The 22,897-nt window shown below is 46.8% G+C and overlaps 1 protein-coding gene across 2 annotated transcripts in view; it reads right to left on the bottom strand.

Moving 5' to 3' along the window:
* Positions 1–1,166: 1,166 nt before the first annotated feature.
* Acly (ATP citrate lyase) overlaps positions 1,167–22,897 on the bottom strand; it is a 51,789-nt gene continuing 30,058 nt past the window's right edge. For both annotated transcript variants that reach the window (XM_021175583.2, XM_021175584.2), the window contains 15 exons: positions 22,045–22,186; positions 21,605–21,773; positions 19,347–19,451; positions 17,837–18,033; positions 17,474–17,555; positions 16,267–16,377; positions 9,076–9,203; positions 8,187–8,280; positions 6,619–6,773; positions 6,171–6,321; positions 5,852–5,995; positions 3,910–4,023; positions 3,055–3,137; positions 2,722–2,798; positions 1,167–2,156 (listed from right to left, as the gene is read on the bottom strand). In XM_021175583.2, coding sequence (XP_021031242.1) covers positions 2,062–2,156; positions 2,722–2,798; positions 3,055–3,137; positions 3,910–4,023; positions 5,852–5,995; positions 6,171–6,321; positions 6,619–6,773; positions 8,187–8,280; positions 9,076–9,203; positions 16,267–16,377; positions 17,474–17,555; positions 17,837–18,033; positions 19,347–19,451; positions 21,605–21,773; positions 22,045–22,186 — 1,847 coding nt within the window. In that variant the 3' untranslated portion in view covers positions 1,167–2,061. The remainder of the gene's footprint in view (positions 2,157–2,721; positions 2,799–3,054; positions 3,138–3,909; positions 4,024–5,851; positions 5,996–6,170; positions 6,322–6,618; positions 6,774–8,186; positions 8,281–9,075; positions 9,204–16,266; positions 16,378–17,473; positions 17,556–17,836; positions 18,034–19,346; positions 19,452–21,604; positions 21,774–22,044; positions 22,187–22,897) is intronic.

The following is a 22,897-nucleotide window of genomic DNA, read 5'->3' as shown; positions in this document are numbered from 1 at the left end:
GAAGAAGGGCAGAGGTGGCAACGAAAGAGAAATTAAAGGGGTCTTCCTTTTATTTGGATAGTGACATAGTAGCTGCCAAGTGGATTCTGGGAATATGGTGGTGGATGCCTTGGCAACAGGTGCGCAGGTCAGTGGGTTCGGAGCTGATCCTGATACCAACAGAAAGTGCGGTATAGAAGTGTATATTTTTCATAAGCTGGTGTTTTAATAGCTTTTTCTTTTGGAGAATTTTTGTTTGTTTGTTTTCAAGACAGGGTTTCTCTGTATAGTCCTGGCTGTCCTGGAACTCTGTAGACCAGGCTGGCCTCGAACTCAGAAATTCGCTTGCCTCTGCCTCCCAAGTGCTGGGATTAAAGGAGTGCGCCACCACGCCTGGCGGAGGATTTTTTAAAAAGTACTTTTGGGAGTTGGAGAGATGGCTCAGCAGTTAAGAGCACTGACTGTTCTTCCAAAGGTCCTGAGTTCAAATCCCAATCACCACATGGTGGCCCACAACCATCCCTAATGAGATTTGATGCCCTCTTGTGGGGTGTCTGAAGACAGTTACAGTGTACTTACATATAATAAATAAGTAAATAATCTTTTAAAAAGTTACTTTTAATTATATGCAGGTTATGTGGGTATGTGCACATGAGGTGCCCTAAGAGGCCACTGGTGTCCCTAAGAGGCCACTGGTGTCCCAAGAGGCCACTGGTGTAGGATCCCCCGCAGTTGGAGTTATAGATGGCTGTAGACAACCCACTGTGGTTCTGGGTAAGCTCAGCACCCCAGGATGAGCAGCAAATGCTCTGACCCCCCCAAGCCCCTTCTCCAGATCAGTCTTTTCTGTGTTTGAAGACAGGTTCTCTATATCCTAAAGCCTAGAAGGTACCACATACACTAGGCTGGCCTTGAACTCTGATCTGCCTATCCCTGCCTTCCAAGTGCTGGAATTAAAGGTGCCACCAAGCCTAACCTTTAGGGCTTTTATATCCTTTGAGGGGTGTGGGGCACTGAATATTTACTGGGGTTCTCATTATCTTCCTTTTCAAGAGGCAAAGGCAGATTTTAAAATGATAAAACCAAGAGCTGGGCATAGCTGGTGCATGCAGAGGCCACCGGCCTGGTCTACAAGTTCCAGGACAGCTTTGTCACAAAAGCAGAGGACACAGAAGAACATCACACCATTGTTACTATCTAGTTTATTTAAACCAAACATGATAGATAATACAGAGAAGAGACTGAGGTGGCAGCTGCCCAGAATCTTTGTGGGTTACAGATGCAGAACAGCTGTGAGTCTTTGGACCCACACTTCAGTAACAGACAAGTCGGCTGCATGAACACAGAGGACACTGACACAAGACATTTCACAGCTTTTTGCTTTGCGTTTCCATTTTAAACACTTGTATGTTACAACTTGACATTTAAGTTACTACACCACATGTGCAACAATGGCTAAGGATACAATGGTCCCAGCCCTCCTCCCCTTGACATAAGTAGACACTGGTCTGTAACATGGGACATTTCAGTCGGATACTAAATAAACCCTTAACACATAACATAGAAAAAAAAAGGAGATCCTTAAAAATCAGATTAATACAGTGTTCTTCACATTGTGTGAAGCTGAATGGGAAATGGGATACCAGACAGTGGTCCTACAGACAGATAGTATCTTAAAGTCTTAAAACTTGCATTCCCTTCCTCTAGAGGAAAAATAAATTTTTTAACTAATTAAAAAAAAAGAAAGCAACATCATAAGGCCCTAGAAGAACACTATTCTGACAGTGCTTGCTGAGACTCTTCCATATAATAGATACAGCAGGTAGCAGAGCAAATGTCACAGGTATTGGCTTGGTTTTAAATTTCTATGCTTATATATAGAGATATATATAAAAAAAATACTAAGCTTCTTTGTGTGGACTGAGTGGGCCTGTGGGTGTCGGCCTTCCATGCCTGCACATCAATGGCTATTTCCGCTCCAGGCCCAGCCTACACTGGACTCTGCTTCCAGCTGTCTGTCCGCTATATTGTCGAGGAGGGGGTTTTTGTCTTCCTTTTCCTACAGCAGGGCTCCTGGCTCAGTTACATGCTCATGTGTTCTGGAAGAACATAGGAAATGTCATCCCATGGGTGACGATACAGCCCTTGCTTCAGCCTCTTCTGGTCAAGATAGTGCCCTAAAATGGAGTCAAGATGTCTGTTATTAGTTTCAAAAGCCATGGTGAAGGTCGGAAAATGGGAGGGAACTTCTTCCTGACGTACAAAATGTAGACACAGGGCTGAGGATGTGCTCTGTGGTGAGGTGTTTGCTTACCAGGCACAAGGCCTTCCCAGGAGTTAACCCTCAGCAATAGGGGCAGATAAGAAAACCATAAAACAACACACACACACACACACACACACACACACGCACGCACGCACGCACGCATGCATGCACACACACACACACACACACACACAGGAATTCCAGATTCACTTCACAGATAGATCAGTCAGACTTGGTAAAAAGGGAACTGTTAGACTGAATCTATTTTTCTTAGCTAGTAATGGAAACTATTCCCAGTAATAAAAGGAAAATAAAGATAAGAAGAAAAGTTAAATAAGAGCTGAGAATGGCATAGACCTCCATGTGCCACCCACCCAAACAATAATTAAAAACAAAAGAATGGCGGTGAAGACTCTGACATCTGCTGTAGGGGCAAGGAGTGTGGCAAGAAACCCTTGAAACTCCAGCCAACTCACCAATGAAGCCCATACTCCTTCCTAGCACAAAGATGCCATTGAGGGCTCCAATGTCAACATATTCATCAGCTTCCTCCCTGCAACACACAAACAACCGGTTCTTTTCAAATGAATCATGTGACCGTCTTCTTAAAGAGACAGCACTACTTCCTCCCAGAGAGCAGTCCTAGAGTTCCAAAGTGGAAAAAGTGGGGCGTTGTGTGAGGCAGAGCTGGAGGCAACTTTTAGCCTTCCTTCTCCTTACGCCTCCACACACTTGCTAAGTCCCCTCACGGTTGGGAGGAAACAGCAGAAGAAATCAGCTAGCACTGGAGCTGAGGCTCTGCCACTTACCGGGTGAAGGAGCCACAGTTCCTGAGCATGTCCACAAAGGCAACGCCGATGAAGCCGTCCACATTCAGGATAAGATTTGGCTTCTGAGAAGGCAAAGGGGAAAAAAAAGGTTTTATCATTTCTTATTTTTTTCCTGATGTCTTCACTGTTAGTCACTATTACTGTGGTGGTTTGTAGGCACGCTACCTGTATACTCTGTAAAGATTATCTTTATTATTCTAATGCTCATTTCTCTGGGTGCAATGCAGACAGGACCCTGGAATGCTTATTCTAAGTGTCTCCTGCCTCAATGCTGTGTGAGCATGGCTCCCCATTTAAACATTTATAAAACCACCACTAACAGATGAATAACTTAATTAGACTGAGACACTCCTGGGAGTTCGGTGAGTCTTATATCTGGATTTGTCTGTGAGAACTTCCCAGAGAGGACTCAATTAGGGGAGACCTGCAATGACTGTGGGAAGCACCATCTCACAAGCTAGGAGCCCAGGGGGAGCAGAAGGAGAGAGCTCGCTGGGATGGACTGAGTCACTCTGTCCTGCCAGCCTTTGCCTGCCACTCCAGCCTGGAACCCCTAGAAGACAATACATGAATCCTCCCCTGTGACCTGCCAGGCATTTGACATAGGAATGGGAAGCTGCTAACATTATGACTATGAACTTTGACACCATTCAAAAATGTTCTCTTTGGGCAGGCTGTGGGAGACAGCACTGTCTACTATTTAGTGACTTCAAAGCCAGCCTATACCACCATATAAGCCCTGTCTCAGAACAAACAAAAACCTCCATAACTAAGAAATCCATCCCAAAATAGGTCAGAGGGGCAGAGGTGGACACAAACCCCTCCCTTCCTCACCTTGGAGGTGGTAATCTTCTCCACTTCCAGGGCATAATCGAGCAGCGGGGTGGCGGGGAAGTGCTGTTTGACAAAGTCCTTGAGGATCTGCACTCGCATGTCTGGGTTGTTTATCTAAAAAAAGATCCAGTTACAGAAACACCCGCTCAGACACAGCAGCCAAGGGATATGCTTGTGTGACAAGTGGACAGACCTGTCTGTACCTGTGCTACCCTGGAGCCATCATGGGGACCAACTTATGCATACAATTCCTCATAGCACCCCTAAGGATAACACTAAGAGATGGAAGGATTTTCAAGACCCCTTATGTCTCATTTGGGCCTCAAAACAACCTCTGTAATGGCCTCTTTTATTATATGAAAGGAATTGGGCCTCACCCCACCCGCCTTGATGGTTAGGAAGTTAACCAGTATCTGTGATGTTAGGCAGAAGGGGCTGGATTCAGCCATTCTCTACCCTGTTTTAGGTTCCAGTCACAAGCCAGGCTGCCGACCAGCTCTGCCATCCAGTCGAGCTACAAAAAACGTTCTGCACATGCTGGGAACAGGGCAGCAATTTGTACACCCAAACATCTTAGGAAAAAATCCAGACCTGGGACAGATGAAGCTAGCCATCTGTTTAGAGACTGCCCTGTCCTGGTTGGTTTTTGTCAATAAGCTAGAGTTACTTGGTAAGGGAAACCTCGAATGAGGAAATGCCTCTATTAGAATGGCCTGCTGGCAACTTCGTGGGAAATTTTCTTGATTAATGATTGAAGTTTCCCCTTCAGTTCCTGCCTTGAGTTCCTGCCCTAACCTTCCTCAGCCAAGGACTCTGCCCTAAGAGCTGTGAGATGGAAGAAAGCCTTCCTTCCCCAGGTTGCTTCGGATCAGGGTATTCTTACGCCAGCCAGCAACTGAAACCCTAACTAAACTGGGTGTAACGGTGCACAGTTTTAAGTCCAGGACCTGGGAGGTAGAGAGAGGAGGATCTCTGTGAGTTCGAGGCCAGCCTAGTCTACATAGGGAGTTCCAGGACAGCCAAGGCGCAGAAAGACCATCTCAAAAAACAAACAGAAGAGAAAGAGAAGCTGTAACTAAGATAGAGACCCTGTGGCTGATAGTGGGTGAGTGAGATGACTCAGACATACTCTAAATCCTACCACTGGTGACCTAAAGGACATGCTCTCAGGGCATCCACATGACTGTCATCCGGCACAGGGCCACACTAACCATTTAAAATACTCTGTCTTTCCCTATGGGTCTATCTCAGTTGGGCTTGCCTTAATATTATGCCAAGTCCAACTGTCTGACTTGCCTTAACCAATGCAATAGAAGTAAAGGGCCAGAGATGGATCAGCGGGTTAAGACATCTGCCACGAAGCCTGACTCTAACAGGTTGTTGGCCTTTGACAATCTGCAGTCCTCCCCCATCCCCACCCCGAAAGCCCAGTGCTGCTTAGCTTGAATGACAGAACAGCCATGGCTAACCATGATGGGCACGGTATGGCTGCTGAGGGTCCCTCAGATCTGTGTGACAGGAAGTGCAGTCTGGTAGAAGGTAATTGACACTTCTCCCTGATCTTTCTCCTACAAGGTCATTTGGAAAACTGAAGCTGAATGACCTGAGAAAGACCCCTGAGGGCCATCAATCTGTAGCGTGACTGGGAAAGAATCACCTTGCCTTTGGCATTGGTCTATAGATCCAGAGCTCTGCATACCGGAGTCAAGAGCATGAGTGTTTCTTTCTCTTTTTGAAAGTCTGTGTTTTGTCTACACTTATGTGTGTCCACCACCTGTTTGCTGGTGCCCAGAATCCAGAAGAGGGTGTTACAGTTGTAAGCTGCCATGTGGGTGCTGGGAACTAATCACACGTCCTCTTTAAGAGCTGCAAGCACTCTCAACTGTGATGCCATGGCTCCAGGCCTCCTATCACCACTCATTCCACAGATGCCTCAGTTTACCGATTTTACTCGATGGCCGATGCCCATGATCAGCTTCCCCTCCTTCTTCATCTTGTTGACGAACTCCATGGGAATGATGCCGCTGTCAAAGGCTTTACTGAACATCTTTGCTGCGGCATCCAAGGCACCCCCAAACCGGTCTCCCTGTAGGAGAGACAAAGCAACACCTCTGAGGGGGATGGCTTTCCCAGCCTGCAGACCATCCCAGGATGCCCTGAGCAGAATCTGGACTGGAGTTTTTACCCTGGGCTCCTAGGAGCCTGCTGCATTTAGACAGCATGATTCCAGAGCTGCTGCCTCCCAGGAAGGCCAGACTTACAATGGTGAGCAGCCCTGAGGTGAGGCTGGAGACCAGGTCCTTCCCAGCCCGAGCACAGATGATGGTGTTATGGGCCCCAGAGACAGCTGGCCCGTGATCAGCTGTGACCATCAGACACATCTCAATGAACTGGCAGGAATACTTGGGCAACCTAAAGGAGGGCACACAGAGGCGCAGAGTTGGAACAAGGTCCAGGAGCTACAATGACAAGGACACACTTTCCTCCATAGCCTGATACTACCACCACCAATTCCAAGCCAAACCCTTCTTGATTCCTGTGCCAAGCTGCAGTTATTAAACACCGTAGAGCATGTTACTAACCACCAAGCCATCTTTCTAGCCCATAACAGGTTTCTGAATGTGCAACAATCAAAAGTTAACTCAAAATAAAATTGTAGTGAATCTGCTCTAAGCCCAGTGCCCTATCACCCCTACCCATGTGTCTCACCTTCTCTGGAACCAGAGGAGGCCGAGGACACCACCGATGCCCATCTCCTCCTTGAAGACCTCAGTGATGGGCATGCCCGCATAAATGAGCTCCTGCCCTCGCTCATCACAGATGCTGGTCATGAATGAGGCAGGTTTTCGGATCAAACCCAGCTCCTAAGCAGACATGAGGACAGAAGGTTATGGTGGCCAGCAGAGGGCTTTTTGTTTTTTCCAAGACAGATAGCTGTGTGTGCTCTCAGGAATGCCTTGGCCGCTCTGATGGCCTAGCAGTAAATACCCAGACAAATTCTTTTCAAGAAGTAGAGGTTAGCAAGGCATAGAGGTGCACACCTTTAACCCCAACACTGAGAGACAGGGGCAGGCGATCACTAAGTCCGAGGACAGCCAGGGTTACATAGAGAAATCAAACCAAGCAAAAATAATAACAACAACAAAAGAAAAAAAAAAGGAAAAGAAAAAAAAAAAGAGGTGGAGGCCCAGGGTAGTAGACACACCAAGTTTGAGGACCACTAAGACTATTTAGCAAGCATGCCATAGTGTGCCTTTTACTTAGTGGATCTGACTCTATTAATGTCTGTCCATGTACAATTCAGTTAATTCCTTTTAACTGCTTTGTGCCACCTCATAATTATCTTCTAATAATCTCCTGTGATAAACACTAAACAAAAATTTTAAATATATTCCTTTGTAAGTTCTAGGTAAGCATTCCTTAGAAGTATCTTTCTAAGCTGGACAGTGTGGCACTTGTCTTTAATTCCAGCACTCAGAAGGCCAAGGCAGGTGGATCTCTGTGAGTTCAAGGTCAGCCTGATCTACAGAGTGAGTTCCAGGACAGCTAGGGCTACAGAGAGAATCCCTGTTTTGAAAAACCAAAAAAAGGAAGAAGGAAGAAGAAAGGACAGAGGAGAGAAGGAAGAGGGAGGAAGGAAGGGAAGAAAGGAAGGGGAAGAGGAAGAAGAAGAAGAGGGAGAAAGGAAGAAGGAAGAAGAAAAGGAAGAGGAGGAGGAAGAGGAAGAGAAAGAATAAGTAACACGACCATGAACTTCTGATCTTCCTGCCTCTACTTCCCTAGTGCTGACTCTCAGCCCCTAAAAGCTGGCTCCTTCCAACATCAGATGTGGGCTGTGTTGCCCATTCTGTCACCTGACCTAAAAATAAAACCAGGGACAGTTCTAGTATACAGTGCATGGGACCCAAGAGTTAATCAGAGAGGTTTCTAAGTAGTTGGAAGGGGTCTCATATCCAGGAGGTCAAACCACCTTAAGATTCACCAATCTAGCCAGGTGTGATGGCACACACCCTTAATCCTGGCCCTTGGGAGGATATCTGAGTTTGAGGCCAGCCTGGTCTAGTAAGTTCTAGGACAGCCAGGGCTACTTGTAAGAACACCAACTAAGAGCTAGACATGGGAGCAGAAGCCTGTAATTCCAGCACTCGAGCAGCAGAGGCAGACAATCTCTGCATTTTATACATACCAAGTTTTAGGACTGTAGAAAGTATGTTTTCAAGACAAACGAATAAACCCCCCAAATCCACCTTCACCCTTCAGATACCCATGACACTTACTCTGGCCCAAGAGTAGTCCATGGGCACTGTTGGAGGTGGCACTTCCTGGGCAGGTACAATGGCTCCTTTGGCCACCAGATCTTCATACACAGACCTGGGAGGGAAAGAGAGACAGGAGACACTATGGTTTCTATAGACATTTTTTTTTTCTACGTTTTATCCCAAACACTGTAGGCATCTTGGGCTGACAGTGCCCTACTCCTACCAACTGGATCCCAAGAACTAAATGAAAACAAACTATGGGCAAGGATGTCCTGGCCCCCACCCCTTTAGCTCCCCTTCACTGGACGAGGCCTCATGGGAAGCTGAATGTGAGAACCACGGGAAGAGACGAAAACAGCCAAGGCAGATTCAGGAGGTAGAAATAGAAAAAAAAATAAATGTCCACTAACTCTATCAGCCAGAAGTGATATATGATACTCCAGATGACACTTTTTGTTTGTTTGTTTGTTTCTTGAGACAGTTTCTGTGTGCTCCTGGCTGTCCTGGAACTCACTCTGTAGACCAGGCTGGCCTGGAACTCACACAGATCCTCCTGTCTTTGCTTCCCAAGTGCTAGGATTAAAGGCGTGCGCCACCACTACCTGGCTAAGATGACACTTTCTAAACACACCCAAGCCCAGGTCTCTTTAACGGCCACCAACACCAACCAAGCCTGTGGCCTCAGAAACCAAATGAGGTTTAACGCCAGCCTCATTGGCCTTGACCTGATACTTTTACAACTAAAATAAAACAAAAGCCTAGAAAAAGATGGTTTTCCCTGTAGTGCATTAGAGCAAATGAATAGCTAGGAGTATCCAGAGCCCCCTTCCCCCACCGTGTTATGGGGGCTGCTGTCCTCAGGAGGGATCAGGAAAGATGGGGAGACCACATCCTGCCCATTCCTTACTGAATGATTTCTCCAAGCTCATCGAAGCTTCGGGGCACAAACACTCCCGCTTCCTTCAAGGCCTGGTTCTTGGCTACTGCGGTTTCAGAAGCCTGGTTGGCACAAGCTCCAGCATGGCCAAACTGGACCTGGAAAGCAAAGAACAGCAACTTTACTAGGCTGGTCAGTTCTCCAGGAAAGAGAAGAAACCCTGGGAGACATTAGTACTGACCACAGGCTGGCCTGTGCCCAAGGCTTCACATGTGTGCCTTCATCTAAGCCTTTGTATGCTAACTAAATAGGTAGGAGAGGCAACTCCTCTATCACAGATGTGGCACCTGAGGTGGGAGAAGTTAACTTCTCCAAGATGACATATATAGTGTACAGTAAGGTGAGATTCAAAGCTGTCAATCCAACTTCAAGATCACCCTCTTCTCATGAGCCATGGTTGCTATCCCTGTGGCCAGTGTAAGAGGGATGGAAGGAAGGTTAGCTCTCAGCCAAGCAAAGGATAGAGTTAGTTATGCCTAGAAGCTCAAGAGAGTTCATATGAAAGCAAAAATCTCAAGCTGTTCAAAAAGTCAGCGTTTAGCTGGGCGGTGGTGGTGCACGCCTTTAATCCCAGCACTTGAGAGGCAGAGGCAGGCGGATTTCTGAGTTCGAGGCCAGCCTGGTCTACAGAGTGAGTTCCAGGACAGCCAGGGCTACACAGAGAAACCCTGTCTCGAAAAACCAAAGTCCAAAACCAAAACCAAACCAAACAAAAAGTCAGCATTTACGCCATTAGGCTTACATCTCCATAGCAACAACTAGCAACTGCTTCTTCCTTCTGACCATGGGCTGGAATAAGGTGTATACCCATTGAAACAGGAACATGGAGGAAGAGAAAAACCCATCAAACACTTTACCAGGGGTGGTGAGATGGCTCAGTGGCAAAAAGTGCCTGCCACCAAGCATGACAATTGTGGAAAGGACAGACTCCTACATATTGTCTTGTGATACATTTGAGGGTCATTTGATGCTCCCACTCTAAATATAGTAAAAAAAAAAAATTTAAAGAGTTAGGTGGGAGTCAAGCAGTTGGGAAAATAAATGAATTGACCTCTGACTTAGGATGGGACCCAGCAAGCAATCGTACTAGCATCTCATCTGAGTAACCAGTGCTTCCCACCACCAAGCGCTTTCTAAGAGCATCCACTCACAGGATGCTCTGTCTGCTGCCTACTCGTGTTTCCTCAAGGACTGAGTGACTGCCCACCAACCACAAAGTAGTATGTGGACGCATTTGAACCTGGGCGATTTTGGTCCCAGCCCGCGGTATTGCAGACTTAAATGAACAAAGGAGAATCCATAACATGCTTTGTAGAAAGGCTAATAATATTTCTCTGCGCTCAGAAACTCGCTCTGAAACTCAGCAGATACTTCATAGTGGATCCCTTCTGCTAAGCTGCTCAGGCTGACCTCTGAATTCCTGGCCCCAAGCAATTCTCCTGCCTCAGCAACATGTGTAGGTCATCATACCTGACCAAACAAAACTTTAAACTCTGGGATTTCTCAATAATAGCATTTTCCTGACTTAAAGCAGCCCTGTTTCTCTGGTGGGCTGGGTGATTGCCTTGAAGGCATGTGTTCTGAGACCCACACTTGTAAAAGTGCCACTGTATAAGGCCTATCTTGAATTCTCCACTTTTTAAATGTATCTATTTAACCTATATGTATACATATGCACAATGTGTAGTGGCCAGAAGAGGGCAGCATGTCCCCTGAAATGAGCTAAGTATGCTGGGAATTGAACCTGGGCCATCTGGAAGAACAGCCAGTGTTATCTCTGCAGCCCAAGTTTCCATCTCTCAACTATTCCCTCAGTAGCTGCCTTCAGTGTGCCAATTAAGGGGCATTTCTCACTCTCCTCTCTCTGAAATTAAGAGAGTGACCTGCTCAAGGATTCAAGATCAACTGCTACCCAGACAGCTACTATACTAGCTGATAATCCTTAAGCGTCATACAACAATCTAAGTTACTTTTAAACTGGGTGGTGACGCACACCTTCAATCCCAGCACTTGGAGGCAGGTGGATCTATGAATTAGGGCCAGCCTGGTCTATAGAGTACCTGGATAGTCAGGGCTACACAGAGAAACTGACTTGAAAACAACAACAAAAGTAAAAATAAACAAATAAATGAACTCAAGTCTTAAAAAAAAAATTACCTCTAAAATTTAACACATTTCAATGTCCTGTGCTCCCCATGAATAATGGGTAGTGTCAGCAAGATCCAAAAATCGGGGTGCTGACCCCTTAGAGGAATCCTTGGCATGGTTGGGAAGACAGAAGGAAAAGCAGGCAGAGAAAGAGGAGTGTAGGGGCTACCTTCCCTTTCATCGGATGAAGGGGTGTCCCTGTATTTCCAAATGTTGACTGCTGGGCAGAGAGAGAGCTAAGGGCTAGCAAGACTTTGGTACTGTCTTTCTATCACCTGCCTAAAAGAGCAAGGTCAGGCAGCTCTCAGTGCCCGAAGAGACTAGGAGATGGATCAGGTGTTGCCTTGCTGCTAATTAGCTCAGACTAAAACGTGGCATTTTGTAAAATAGAGAGCTGATGGCCCAGAGCTGGAGCAAGAAGTGTGGGGCAGGATTCTGGTTGGACACAGACACGACATGCACACAGAGACACAGATAAAGACACACACACACACACAGAGACAGAGACACAGAAATAGAGACAGAGACCCACACAGGGACACAGAATGGCAGATGCCAGGTTAAGTTAGCTAGCTGAGAGACTGCCCCAGTGTGATGGTTTGTATATGCCTAGGCCCAGGGAGTGGCACTACTAGAAGGTGTGCCCTTGTTGGAGTTGGTGTGTCACTGTGGGTGTGGGCTTTAAGACCCTTATCCTAGCTGCCTGGAAGTCAGTCTTCCTCTAGCAGCCTTCAGATGAAGATGTAGAACTCTCAGTTCCTCCTGCACCATGCCTGCTTGCATGCCACCATGTTCCTACCTTGATGATAATGGACTGAACTTCTGAATCTGTAAGTCGGCCCCAGTTAAATGTTGCCCTTTATAAGACTTGCCTTGGTCATGGTGTCTGCTCACAGCAGTAAAACCCTAACGAAGACAAAAGTTTGTATCAGGGGTATTGCTGTGTTAGGCCTGACCATGCTTTTGTTTGGAAGAATGTGGATTTTGGATTTGAAAAAGCCATGTAATGCTTTAAGTGGGGTTTAATGGGCTATCCTAGTAGGAATGAGAAACTTTGTTACTGAGAGTGATTTGAATTGTGTGGACCTGGTCCAAGACGTTTCAGTGAAGAATTTCAGTATATGGCATAAAGACTGTTTTTGTGGTTATTTTGGTGAAAAAAAAAAATGTGGCTATTTTTTGCCCTTGTCTGAAGAGTCTGCCTGAGGCTAAGGTGAAAAGAGTCAGATTCATTTCATTGACAAAGGAAATCTCAGAAACACCCATCATAGACTTTGTTCTCTGGTTAAGTCTCATGAAGAGCATTTTAAACAAGCACAGCAAGCTGAGAAAGGAAAAATATAAAATATATGGTTCCAGTATTAAAGGGGCACCAGGAGGTGAAATGGAGCTGAATCCTGTGTTCCAGGATATTAAATTGAATTAAGGGAGTAGTGACCTTGGGGAAGATCCCACCCAGCTAAATTTAGGTCCAGGCATGGTAGTACAAGCCTTTAATCCCAAGAGGCAAAGACAAGCAGATCTCTGAGTTCAAGGCCAGCTAGAACAGAGCAAGATCTAGGTGAAGAAAAACTTAAATCCAAACTTGGTGGACCACACCTTTAATCTCAGTGTTTAGGAGACAGGCATGCAGATTATCTTGAGTTCAAAGTCATTCTAAGGAGCAAGTTCCAGGACAGCCAAGCTTACACAGTGATGGAGTTATAAAACAGAAAGCTAGTGATAATGTAATAGATCAAGGGGGCCATGTTCCAGCCCCAGCAAACAGCAGAATTCAGCAGCTTTGGTCATGTGGCTCTAGCTTTAGAGTCCAGAATAGAAGGGACTACTGGGACAATTGATACTGGTTAGCTGGAGCTAAGAAATTAGTGGTGATTAAGAAGAGACCAGCATCACTGAGGTAAAATCTTCTGGGAAGTGTTTTCTTTTTTTGTTTGTTTGTTTGTTTGTTGTTTTTTTTTTTTGGTTTTTTGAGATAGGGTTTCTCTGTATAGCCCTGGCTGTCCTGGAACTCACTTTGTAGACCAGGCTGGCCTGGAACTCAGAAATCCACCTGCCTCTGCCTCCCAAGTGCTGGGATTAAAGGCGTGCACCACCACCGCCCGGCGGGGAAGTGTCTTCTGAGAGCACAAAGAAGCTGTGTTCCAGAGATACCCAAGGTTGTATGTACCTCATGCTGCAGCTGCTCTTGATTACGTGAGTCACCCACGTGGTATGGGTTTTGAAGGCATGAAGGAGTCCTGAAGCAGCTGAGGCTTGGCACTGTGAGAGGCTGGAGAAGGCCACTGGTGAAGGTGCAGCCTCAGTTGCAGTTGATAGCCCAGGACTAAAGGGGTCATACAAAGAAGTTGAGGCCTGACACCGTGAAGGGAGACTATGAGAGGTTATTGGTGAAGCCTAGTTGCAGCAGAAGACAACAGTGTATTGGAGATGCCAGTCCCATGGGATGCTCACTAAGAACAGCAGCAGCAGAGGAGTTGATCTACCTGAGCTTACAGTGCTACAGAGGGCAGAGCTGGAGCTGTGATGCCAGCCCTTAGGAGAAGCCCAGAAGATCACATGTGGATCCCAGACACTGGAACAAGAAGCTGTTAACACTGAAGTTACCTTGGTGACTTCAAGGTGTTCGAGATGCTAGAGCAGTGGGATACCTGCAGAGGAAAGCTGCTAACAGGGAGTAAAACCAGACCAGGACAAAGAAGTTTGTTGCAGTCAACAAAGATAAAAAAGGAGTAGGAGATCTGAAGACCACTTTGACATCAGAACTAGAGATGCAGAGTATGGAGTTTGCCCAGCTGGTTTCCTGTCTTGCTTTGGGAATTACAGTTAAGTGACTGGATAAATCTCAGATAAGACTTTGAACTTTTAACACTGTTGAGGCTGCTATAGCCAGGGAGTAGTGGCACACACCTTTAATCCCAGCACTTGCTCCCGAGTTTGAGAGTGAGTTCCAGGACAGCCAGAGCTATACAGAGAAACCCTGTCTCAGAAAAACAAAAACAAAAACAAACCCAGAGAGAGAGAGAGAGAGAGAGAGAGAGAGACTGCTATAGACTATTGGGGCTCTGAAAGCTGGACTTGCATTATGCTATGTTTAGGCATGGCCCCAATAGACTCCTATGTTTGAACAAGCCTATTCGGGCCAGGAAATGGAATGTGATGATGGTTTGTACGCACTAGGCACTATTAGAAGGTATGATAGGTGTGTCACAGTGGGTGTGGGCTTTAAGACCCTCATCCTAGCTGCCTAGAGGCCAGTATTCTGCTGGCACCCTTCAGATGAAGATGTAGAACTCCCAGCTCCTCCTACACTGTGCTTGCCTGGATGCTGCCATGCTCCCTCCTTGATGATAATGGACTGAACCTCTGAACCTGTAAGCCAGCCCCAATTAAATAAAGCTGTTGGCCTTGTGATGGGTGTCTTAGTTAGGGTTTTATTGCTGTGAGCAGACACCATGACCAAGGCAAGTCTTATAAAGGCCAACATTTAACCTTGTGCAGGATTCAAAAGAGGACCCCAAATAGAAGAGTGGAAGAGTGGAATTATTTTGTGAGGCAAGGCCTGGGAGGAAGAATGTGCCAAGAGAAAGGCAAATGAGAAGCAACTTTACCCATAGGTTCCAGACCTTTGCAATCACTTCTGTTTTGGCTTTGTGGTGTGCGTGAGTGCATTCATGTCTATGGAGGTCAGAGTTGATAATGGATATTTGCCTTAATCACTCTTTGCCTTATTTTTTGAGACAGCATCTCTCACCGAACCTAGAAATCACCGATTAACCTAGACTAGCTGACCAGGGAACCAGTCTTCACCTCACCCCTTTGGAATTTCAGGCCTGTACCACTGTATCCGGATTTTATTTGTGTGCTGGGGCTGACTCTCAGTTCCTCATGGTTGTGACCAGCTGAGCTTTCTCCCCAGCCTCTGTATGGCTCTTTTACCCTGTAACCCATATTAGCCTTGAACTCCGGATCTTCTTATCTCTGCCTCCAAAATGCTGAGATTAGACTTGGGGCCACCAAGCCTGGCTACAGCCATTTTGTTTAAATCATCCAAAAGTCCAATTCTCCAGCTCTGGAAATGGAGGTACTCATTTGTCAGGTGCCAGCGCACAGAGCTGACCTTAAAGCCTGTGCCAGCAACCTCTGAAAGGTCGGCAGAATTCTGGATCCCCCATCCCCCTTTACTCACTCGGGAGAAAAAAAATCCCCCACACTTCACGTTTATAAACTGAATTTTGGGCTGGAGAGATGGCTCAGAGGTTACCAGCACTGTCGGTTCCTCCAGAGGTACTAAGTTCAATTCCCAGCAACCACATGGTGGCTCACAACCATCTATAATGAGATCTGGAGTCCTCTCCTGGCTTGCAGGCATAAATGCAGGCAGAACACTGTACATAAAATCAATCAATCAATCAATCAATCAATAAATAAAAACAATTGTACCTGAAGTTTGCATAAAACTCTGCCCTAAGAATAACTGCATCTTGAGTTCCTTTTGTAGTGAATATCTCTATCGCGCACAGATTGGCCTGGTTTTCCAGTGCATAGGTAGATATAATGACCATATCCTCCCAGTACAGACACACATGAGCTCCTCCCAATTGTACAAGGCTACTTCCATCTCTCGGCATTACAATGTTACAGGGCCTGTTCTACCCACATCCCTCGAAGAATCTGAGTTCCTGTTCGTAGGATACACAGGAATGGAGCTATTCCTTCAGATATGTGCGACTCCAACAGTCACAGTTTATAGGTAGAAAGCATCCCTAATCTGACCTAGAACTCAGTGTCTCGTCTCAGCCTTCACCTGCTGGTAAATGTGCAGCGGAAGAGTCTAGTGAGATAAAATTCCCGGCAGGCAGAACTTGGGCTCAGCTTTGTAGTTACAAAGCAAGCAGCACGGGCTTACTGAGGGAATTAGCGGCTGACGGGGATGATGTCAGTACGGTTCAGCTCAGACAGCCATTTCTGCAACCTCATTCCCTACTCAACGACAGCCGGTCCCACTCATACCTCGGAGGAGAACATGGTGGCACAGGTCCCGATACACCAGCAGACCACTGGCTTGGTGAGGCGGCCCTCCTTGATGCCCCGGCAGATCTTATATTCCTCTGTGCCCCCTATCTGCAAAGAAATGGGAGGAGAGAAAAGCCCCACAAGTTAGTGGAAGCTGCTTCAAGCTTTCCTAGGACCAGCCCTACAACAGGAAAAACTGCACACGTGACACATGGGCAGAAAGAAAAAAAGAGCCCCACAAAAACACAACAACCCCATGAAATAAAAGTGGGCTACAAAATCAGAGGACACAAACCTGGGCTACGTAACGGGTAGTGAGTTTAATTTCTACCCGAAAGATTCATCCTAGGCATGTAAGGAATTACAAAGGGATGATAAGTGTCTTAAGGCCGTTCGTGCCTGGGTATCCCTTTCTAATCCACAGTATGTGATGACGCAGGATTAGAGCCTCTCCCAGAAGAACAAGTAAGGAATGGGCTTATAGAACTCTCCTGGAGCTTTAAAAAAATAAATAAAAAGGAGGCCCTCATAGCCGGGCGTGGTGGCGCACGCATTTAATCCCAGCACTCGGGAGGCAGAGGCAGGCGGATTTCTGAGTTCGAGGTCAGCCTGGTCTACAAAGTGAGTGCCAGGACAGCCAGGGCTACACAGAGAAACCCTGTCTCAAAAAACCAAAAAAAAAAAAAAAGGAGGCCCTCCCAGGGGTTGGGGAGATGCCCCAGCAGTTAACAGCCCTTGCTACTCTTCTAGAGGACTGGGCTTCAGTTCCTAGCACCCAAATGGTGGATCACACACACCTGAGTCCATTTCCAGGAGACTGGCACCTCACTGACTGCTGCAGGCAGGAGGCATAGACACACATGGTGTATGTGGTGTACAGACACACAAAGGCAAAACCGCACATATACATAAGATTTAAAAAAAAAAATGAAAATTATAAAAGAAGCTGGCCTCACTGCTCCAGCCGTATTTCCCAGCAGCTGGAGACCATGATCAAAGGGAAGACAGTTCCTCCTTCAGTGCTGCTCCCGGCCAACAGAGCAAACACTCAGCCCCAGAATCTTACCGGCTGTACCACCAGGACGATCGCTTTAAGGTGTACAGTGCCAGGGTGCTTGAATTCTTAAAAATGCAAACCCCAGACTATGTTTATAATCAAAAGGAGACCCTTCCCTCAAAAACAGCAATGGCAACAACAATGTACCTCCCCAAGAACTACGATCATCTTGACTCCTGGAGTGTCCTGGTAGCGCAGCACGTGATCCATGAATGTGGACCCAGGGTACCTGTAGGGAGCAGGGAGGACAGAGGATCAGGGGACAGCCTGGGGAGGTGTGGGAGCATGTGAGAAGCACCCCACTACATACAGGGATTGTTCATGGTTGTGAAGTCTATGCAGATTTCGAAGCTCAGGCTAACGGAAATAGGTGGGGGTGGGGCGGTAAGAGCAGTTCCCCTCAACAAACTTACACAACTTCATTAGGCTCTCAGGGTTTGGGCAGTGAGTAACACACCATGCATGCTGCCTGGCTAGCTAACTCCACTATAGAAGATTCCCAGCTCCTACCTGTCCCCGCCGATGGCCACACCCTCATAGACACCATCTGTGGTCCGAGAGATGATGTTATTGAGTTCATTAGACATGCCTCCTGAACGTGAGACGTAGGCCACGCTGCCTGGGCGGTACAGTTTGGAGGCCAAGATGTTGTCCAGCATTCCGCCAGTATTCCCGATCTTAAAGCATCCAGGCTTGATGCCCCCAACCTTCAGAGGCAGAAACAGCAGTTAAGGCGAACCAGGGTGCAGGAGGAACAATGAAACCCTACCTTACCTGCCCTGTGCCTCTGTCTAAAGTGGAGAGAAGTGGCTGGAAGAATTACACCTGCCCATGAAGAACCTCTTCCCTCCCTTAGGACACTCTGCGAGATGTGTGTGTAAGACAAGGCTCTATACTCAGTTCTAGATCAGTCTGCTTAACATTATGTCCTCTTCCTTACATCATGGGTTACAACACCCAACAAAGATGTGCCTGCCACCCAGCTGGGCTTCTCTAGGTACAATGACATCTTGCTTATTACAAACAATCCTTTCCTCGTTACAAAATGGTAATTCAGCATCCCTATCCAGCACGTATGAGGTCCTCAGAGAGTCCCTAGCACCAGGGTGGGGAAGAAAGAATCCTAGCTCCCACTTTTTGTTTGTTTGTTTTTTGAGACAGTATCACACTATGCAGTCCTAGTTAGCCTGAAAATCATTATGGAGACTATCCTTGAATGAAAAGAGATCTGCCTGCATCTGGCTCCCAAGTACTGAAACTAAAGATGTTACCACCACCACACAAAGCCTTAGCTTCAAATTTTTATTTAAATTTATTTTCGTTTTATGACTCTGGGTATTTTTGCTTATTTTATGTGAATGTACTATCTGCCAAGTCCAGAAGATGACGGCAGATGCTCTGGACTGGGGTTACAGAGGTTATGAGCTGCTATCTAGGTGCTGGAAACAGAGCCTGGGTTCTCCACAAGAGCAACAAGGGCTCTTAAACACCCAGCCATCTCTCCAGCCCCAGCTTCAATGTTTACACAACAACTAAATTAAGACAAACAGAGCAATTTCTTCTAATGTGAAGTTCTGAGTAAAAAAATAAACCCCCAGATAGCTTTTTAATTTGGCATATAGTTAATGGAATAATTAAACACTACATCATAGTTGCATTTAAGGACAAAAGCATTAAAAACAACAAATATCACCTGTTAACCCCTTGTTAACTATGAAAGGAATAAGACGGTGACGAGGGACCTTTATAAACCAGGGGCCAGGAGGCTGGAGATGGCTCAGTGGTTAAGAGGAGTTTAGTCAGTTTCTTAACAGCTAGGCATTGTCCTCGGATACCTGTAACCCCAGCACTGAGGGAGGCAGACAGCAAGGTCACTTAGGGCTTGCAGGCTTCTGATCTAATCAATAAACTATAAAAGCCCCAGGTTTAGGGAGAGACCCTGCCTCAAAGGAATAAGATGGATAGTAACAGAGACTCCTTGATATCCACCCTGGCTTCACACACACACACACAAACTCACCGTGGCTGGCCCAATGATGGTCACTCCCTTCTGGTCGGCCTTCTTGATGAGCTTCCGTGTGAGGGCCTCAGGGATACCTTCTGCTATGATGGCTATGGTCCGGATCTAGAGGATTAACATTTCAAAGTAACATTGAACTTGTGAACATTTCACCTCTGACAGACACTGAGGCCCTCCTCCTAAGCCCAGTGTCCCCAGCCAGGTTTCAAGAACAAAGGAAGGGGAAGAGAATGTACCTTCTCCCTCCCACATGCCTCAGCAGGCAATGCATTTGCTGCCAAGCCAGAGGACCTGAGTTTGATGCCCAGGGCAAATATGATAGGAGGAGGAACTGCCTCCCGAATGTTGTCCTCTGATCTCCACATGCACCCCGACCCCCCACATACACACACATAGCAGTAGACATTGAAACAAACCTCCATTGGCCAGTGACACACGGACTCAGGGCATGAGCAGAGGCAAATGCTTCCAAGTCTTTGCTAGTCTGCAGCTACACTCTCACCTAAAACCTCAGACTCAACTGATCCCTACCTGCCTGTCCCCGACAAGTACCCAGCCAGTCTTATCTCCGTCCCTACAGGCTGTAGCCAGTGCACAACAGAAACAAGCTGTTCCCATACTTGCCTAGACTGGGGAACTGAAGATCTAAGAACCATCTCTCTTTGGCTCTGGGCCCGTCTGTAAAGGGTCCCAAGATCACAGTTTAGGTTTTGTGGGTCTTGTGGTCTGTGTACCAGGTTTTCAGTGTGTAAGTATCCATGCACAAAACATAAATAAAAGCACTAGCTGCTTTAATAAAACCTTATTTGTGGAAACAGGTGGGGGCTACCATTTTGCCCTGGGATGTTTTTGCCAAAGTCTGCTCCAGCCTGAAAAAGCAGCTCATTTAAACAGCAGAACAAGTTATGTTCTCCACTCATTAACTGAATAACTGGATCAGACAATAAAAAACAAACAAACAAACAAAACCACTGGTCTATAGAAGGCTTTTACAAATCACTAACAAAAGGCAAATACTGCAACAGAAAAGGGGGAAGGAGGAATAGGACCCAGGGCACAAATGGCAAACCAGTGTTTCTCAAAGTTAGTTTTAGTTAATGTCCAAAGGCATGCAGAGTATCCAGAACAGTAATTCATTGCATAGTTGCTTGGTGTTGGCAAGTAGAAACTGGAGCTGGTGAACACCTTTAATCCCAGCGTTCTGAGAGCAGAGACAGGTGGACCTCTGAGTTCCAGGCCAGCCTGGGCTAGATGACGAGACAGTCTCAAAAGAAAACAAAACTGGAATTCCTACTAATGGGGGTTTAGATCGTGAATGCTCTGGAAGCCTGGATGTGTTTGAAGTTTCCAAGCGGTCATTCTGATGTAGCAGTTCAACTTCTAGACATCTGTGCCAGGGTGATCTGATGCTTGGCCCATGGAATGTGGCACTACTGGGAGGTGTGGCAATATTGAGGGGAGTGTGTCACTGTACGGGTAGGCTTTGAGGTGTCTATGCTCAAGCTCTGTCCAGTGTGGAAAGAGACCCTCCTCCTGACTGCCTTCCTCCAGCCTCACGTCTGCATAGACGCTGCCGTGTTTCCCACCATGGTGATAATGGGCTGAACCTCAGAATTTGTAAGCCGGCCCCAAGGAAATGTTTCCTTTCTAAGAGTTGCCTTGGTCATGGTGTCTCTTCACAGCAATGGAAACTAAGACAGGTGATGATCGGGAATACGTACAGATGTTAATCCAAGACACTTGTGATGAGACTGGGAAGAACAAGAGTGATGTTGCCAGTCTATTGGTCAGAATGAGGTGGTGTGGGGTGGGTATGCTGAAACCTGGTGGCCATGTTGCTAAGAAAAGAGATTTGGAAGTATCCACCTGCTTTTTATTCTGTCCTGAAATAAGTACATAATGCCCTGTAAGAAGGTATTTTGGGGGGATGGTGCTAGGGATAGAACTCGAGGCCTTATATTCATAGGCAAGGGCTTTGCCATTGAACAGTACTCAGCTCAAAACAGTGCTTTTGAGTCTGTGGTTCAAGCCAGTCTGGGAGGGAATGAGCCGGAACTGATTTCTGGTAACCCAGTGAGGTAGCCCCTGCTCACTCTGAACTCTTCACCCGCTCTGAGAAGCACCATCTTCACGTGCTTTCACCCAAACCCAAGGTTCTCCCAATTCCCAAGTCCTTGCTCACAAGTGGCCGTGACTGTAAATTCCACTCAGGAGTTCTCTCTGATTCCCCCCCTAGCTATCCCAGGTCCAGGCTCTACCTGTGCATAGTTCATGGTCTCCATGGTGCTGTCGTAAGCGGATCGCAGAGACGCAAAGTTGATCAGCACGTCCACCTCCGGGTGCTTCTTCATGGCATCAGCCATGTTCTTGAAGACAGGGATCAGGATTTCCTTGTGTCCCCAGTAAAACTTCTGCTTGTGATCCCCACTGCGAGAAAACAGTGAGAGAGTAAGAACACCCCCAACCCATCAGCTCTGGGGAGGGAAAACTGAACGGAGGAACTCTTTAAGAACAAACAGCAAGATACCCTAAAATTTCCCATCTGAGGGCAAAGGGGTCCCTAGGAACGTGGACTGTCCCAATCCCTGGGATGGGTAGATCCCTCTTCTGCAAAGATGGGAGGCTGACTCCCAAGCTTCATCTAAAGGTGAGAATCCCACTTAGCCACTTCCAGACTCCCTGTCTTGGGGTGACTCACGTGAAAGGGTAGACCATGGCAGCCACTGAGGGCTCATCTCGGGAACACACGTAGTCAAAGTCCAGCATGCCTTGCACAGCCCGGGTCTGCATGCCCCACACAATGGCCTTGGTATGTCGGCTGAAGAGGGTGGCACTCTTTCCTAGTGGGCAGAGACACAGCGAGTGCACCCAGAACACACACCTTAGGAAGATCCACGGGGCTCCCTTCCTGAACCCCTAGGCTACACATCCAGTTTGGAAGTTCTTCAGAGCAGCAAACAAAAGGTTAAAATAATAAATTCTGAGAAACTTGCCTCAGTTTTTCTAGTAGGAAGCAGCAGACAGAATGACAACTGTCTAACGAGACCTGCGTGGCCAGAGAATAGTCCCACGGTGACCAGAAAAGGAATCCTCAGACAGAAAAGGGACCACAGCTGAGATGCCTGAGAGTTCTCACAGGGCCTGCTAAGTGTCCCCGCTACACTTCAGATTCAGGAGTACTCCATAACGTACTCCTGTGGTCTGCACACTCAATAAGGTAGTTGTCATTCTTTTGTTTCAAATTTGTCATTAATTAATTTATCTTATGTGTATAGGTGTTTTGTCTCTTAGGTATATCTGTAAATCACGTTTGTCTGGTGCCCATGGAAGCCAGAGAGGGCGTTGAATCCCCTGAAACTGGAGTTAACAGCTGGTTGTGCACAGTCATGTGGGTTCTGGGAATTAGACTCAGGTTCTCTAGAAAACCAGGCAGTGCTCTTAAGCAGAGCCATCTCTCCGGTCTCTTGTTTGTCTTTTTGAGACAGAGACTCACTATGTAGCTCTGGCTGACAAGCACCATGCTGTACAGACCAGGCTGACAGCAACATCAC

The sequence above is a fragment of the Mus caroli genome, unplaced genomic scaffold, assembly GCF_978045245.1.
Source record: "Mus caroli unplaced genomic scaffold, Mus_caroli_1 scaffold_13, whole genome shotgun sequence".
NCBI classification, from domain to species: domain Eukaryota; kingdom Metazoa; phylum Chordata; class Mammalia; order Rodentia; family Muridae; genus Mus; species Mus caroli.
Note: the sequence above shows the minus strand (reverse complement) of the source record. Positions and strands in the feature narration are given on the sequence as shown.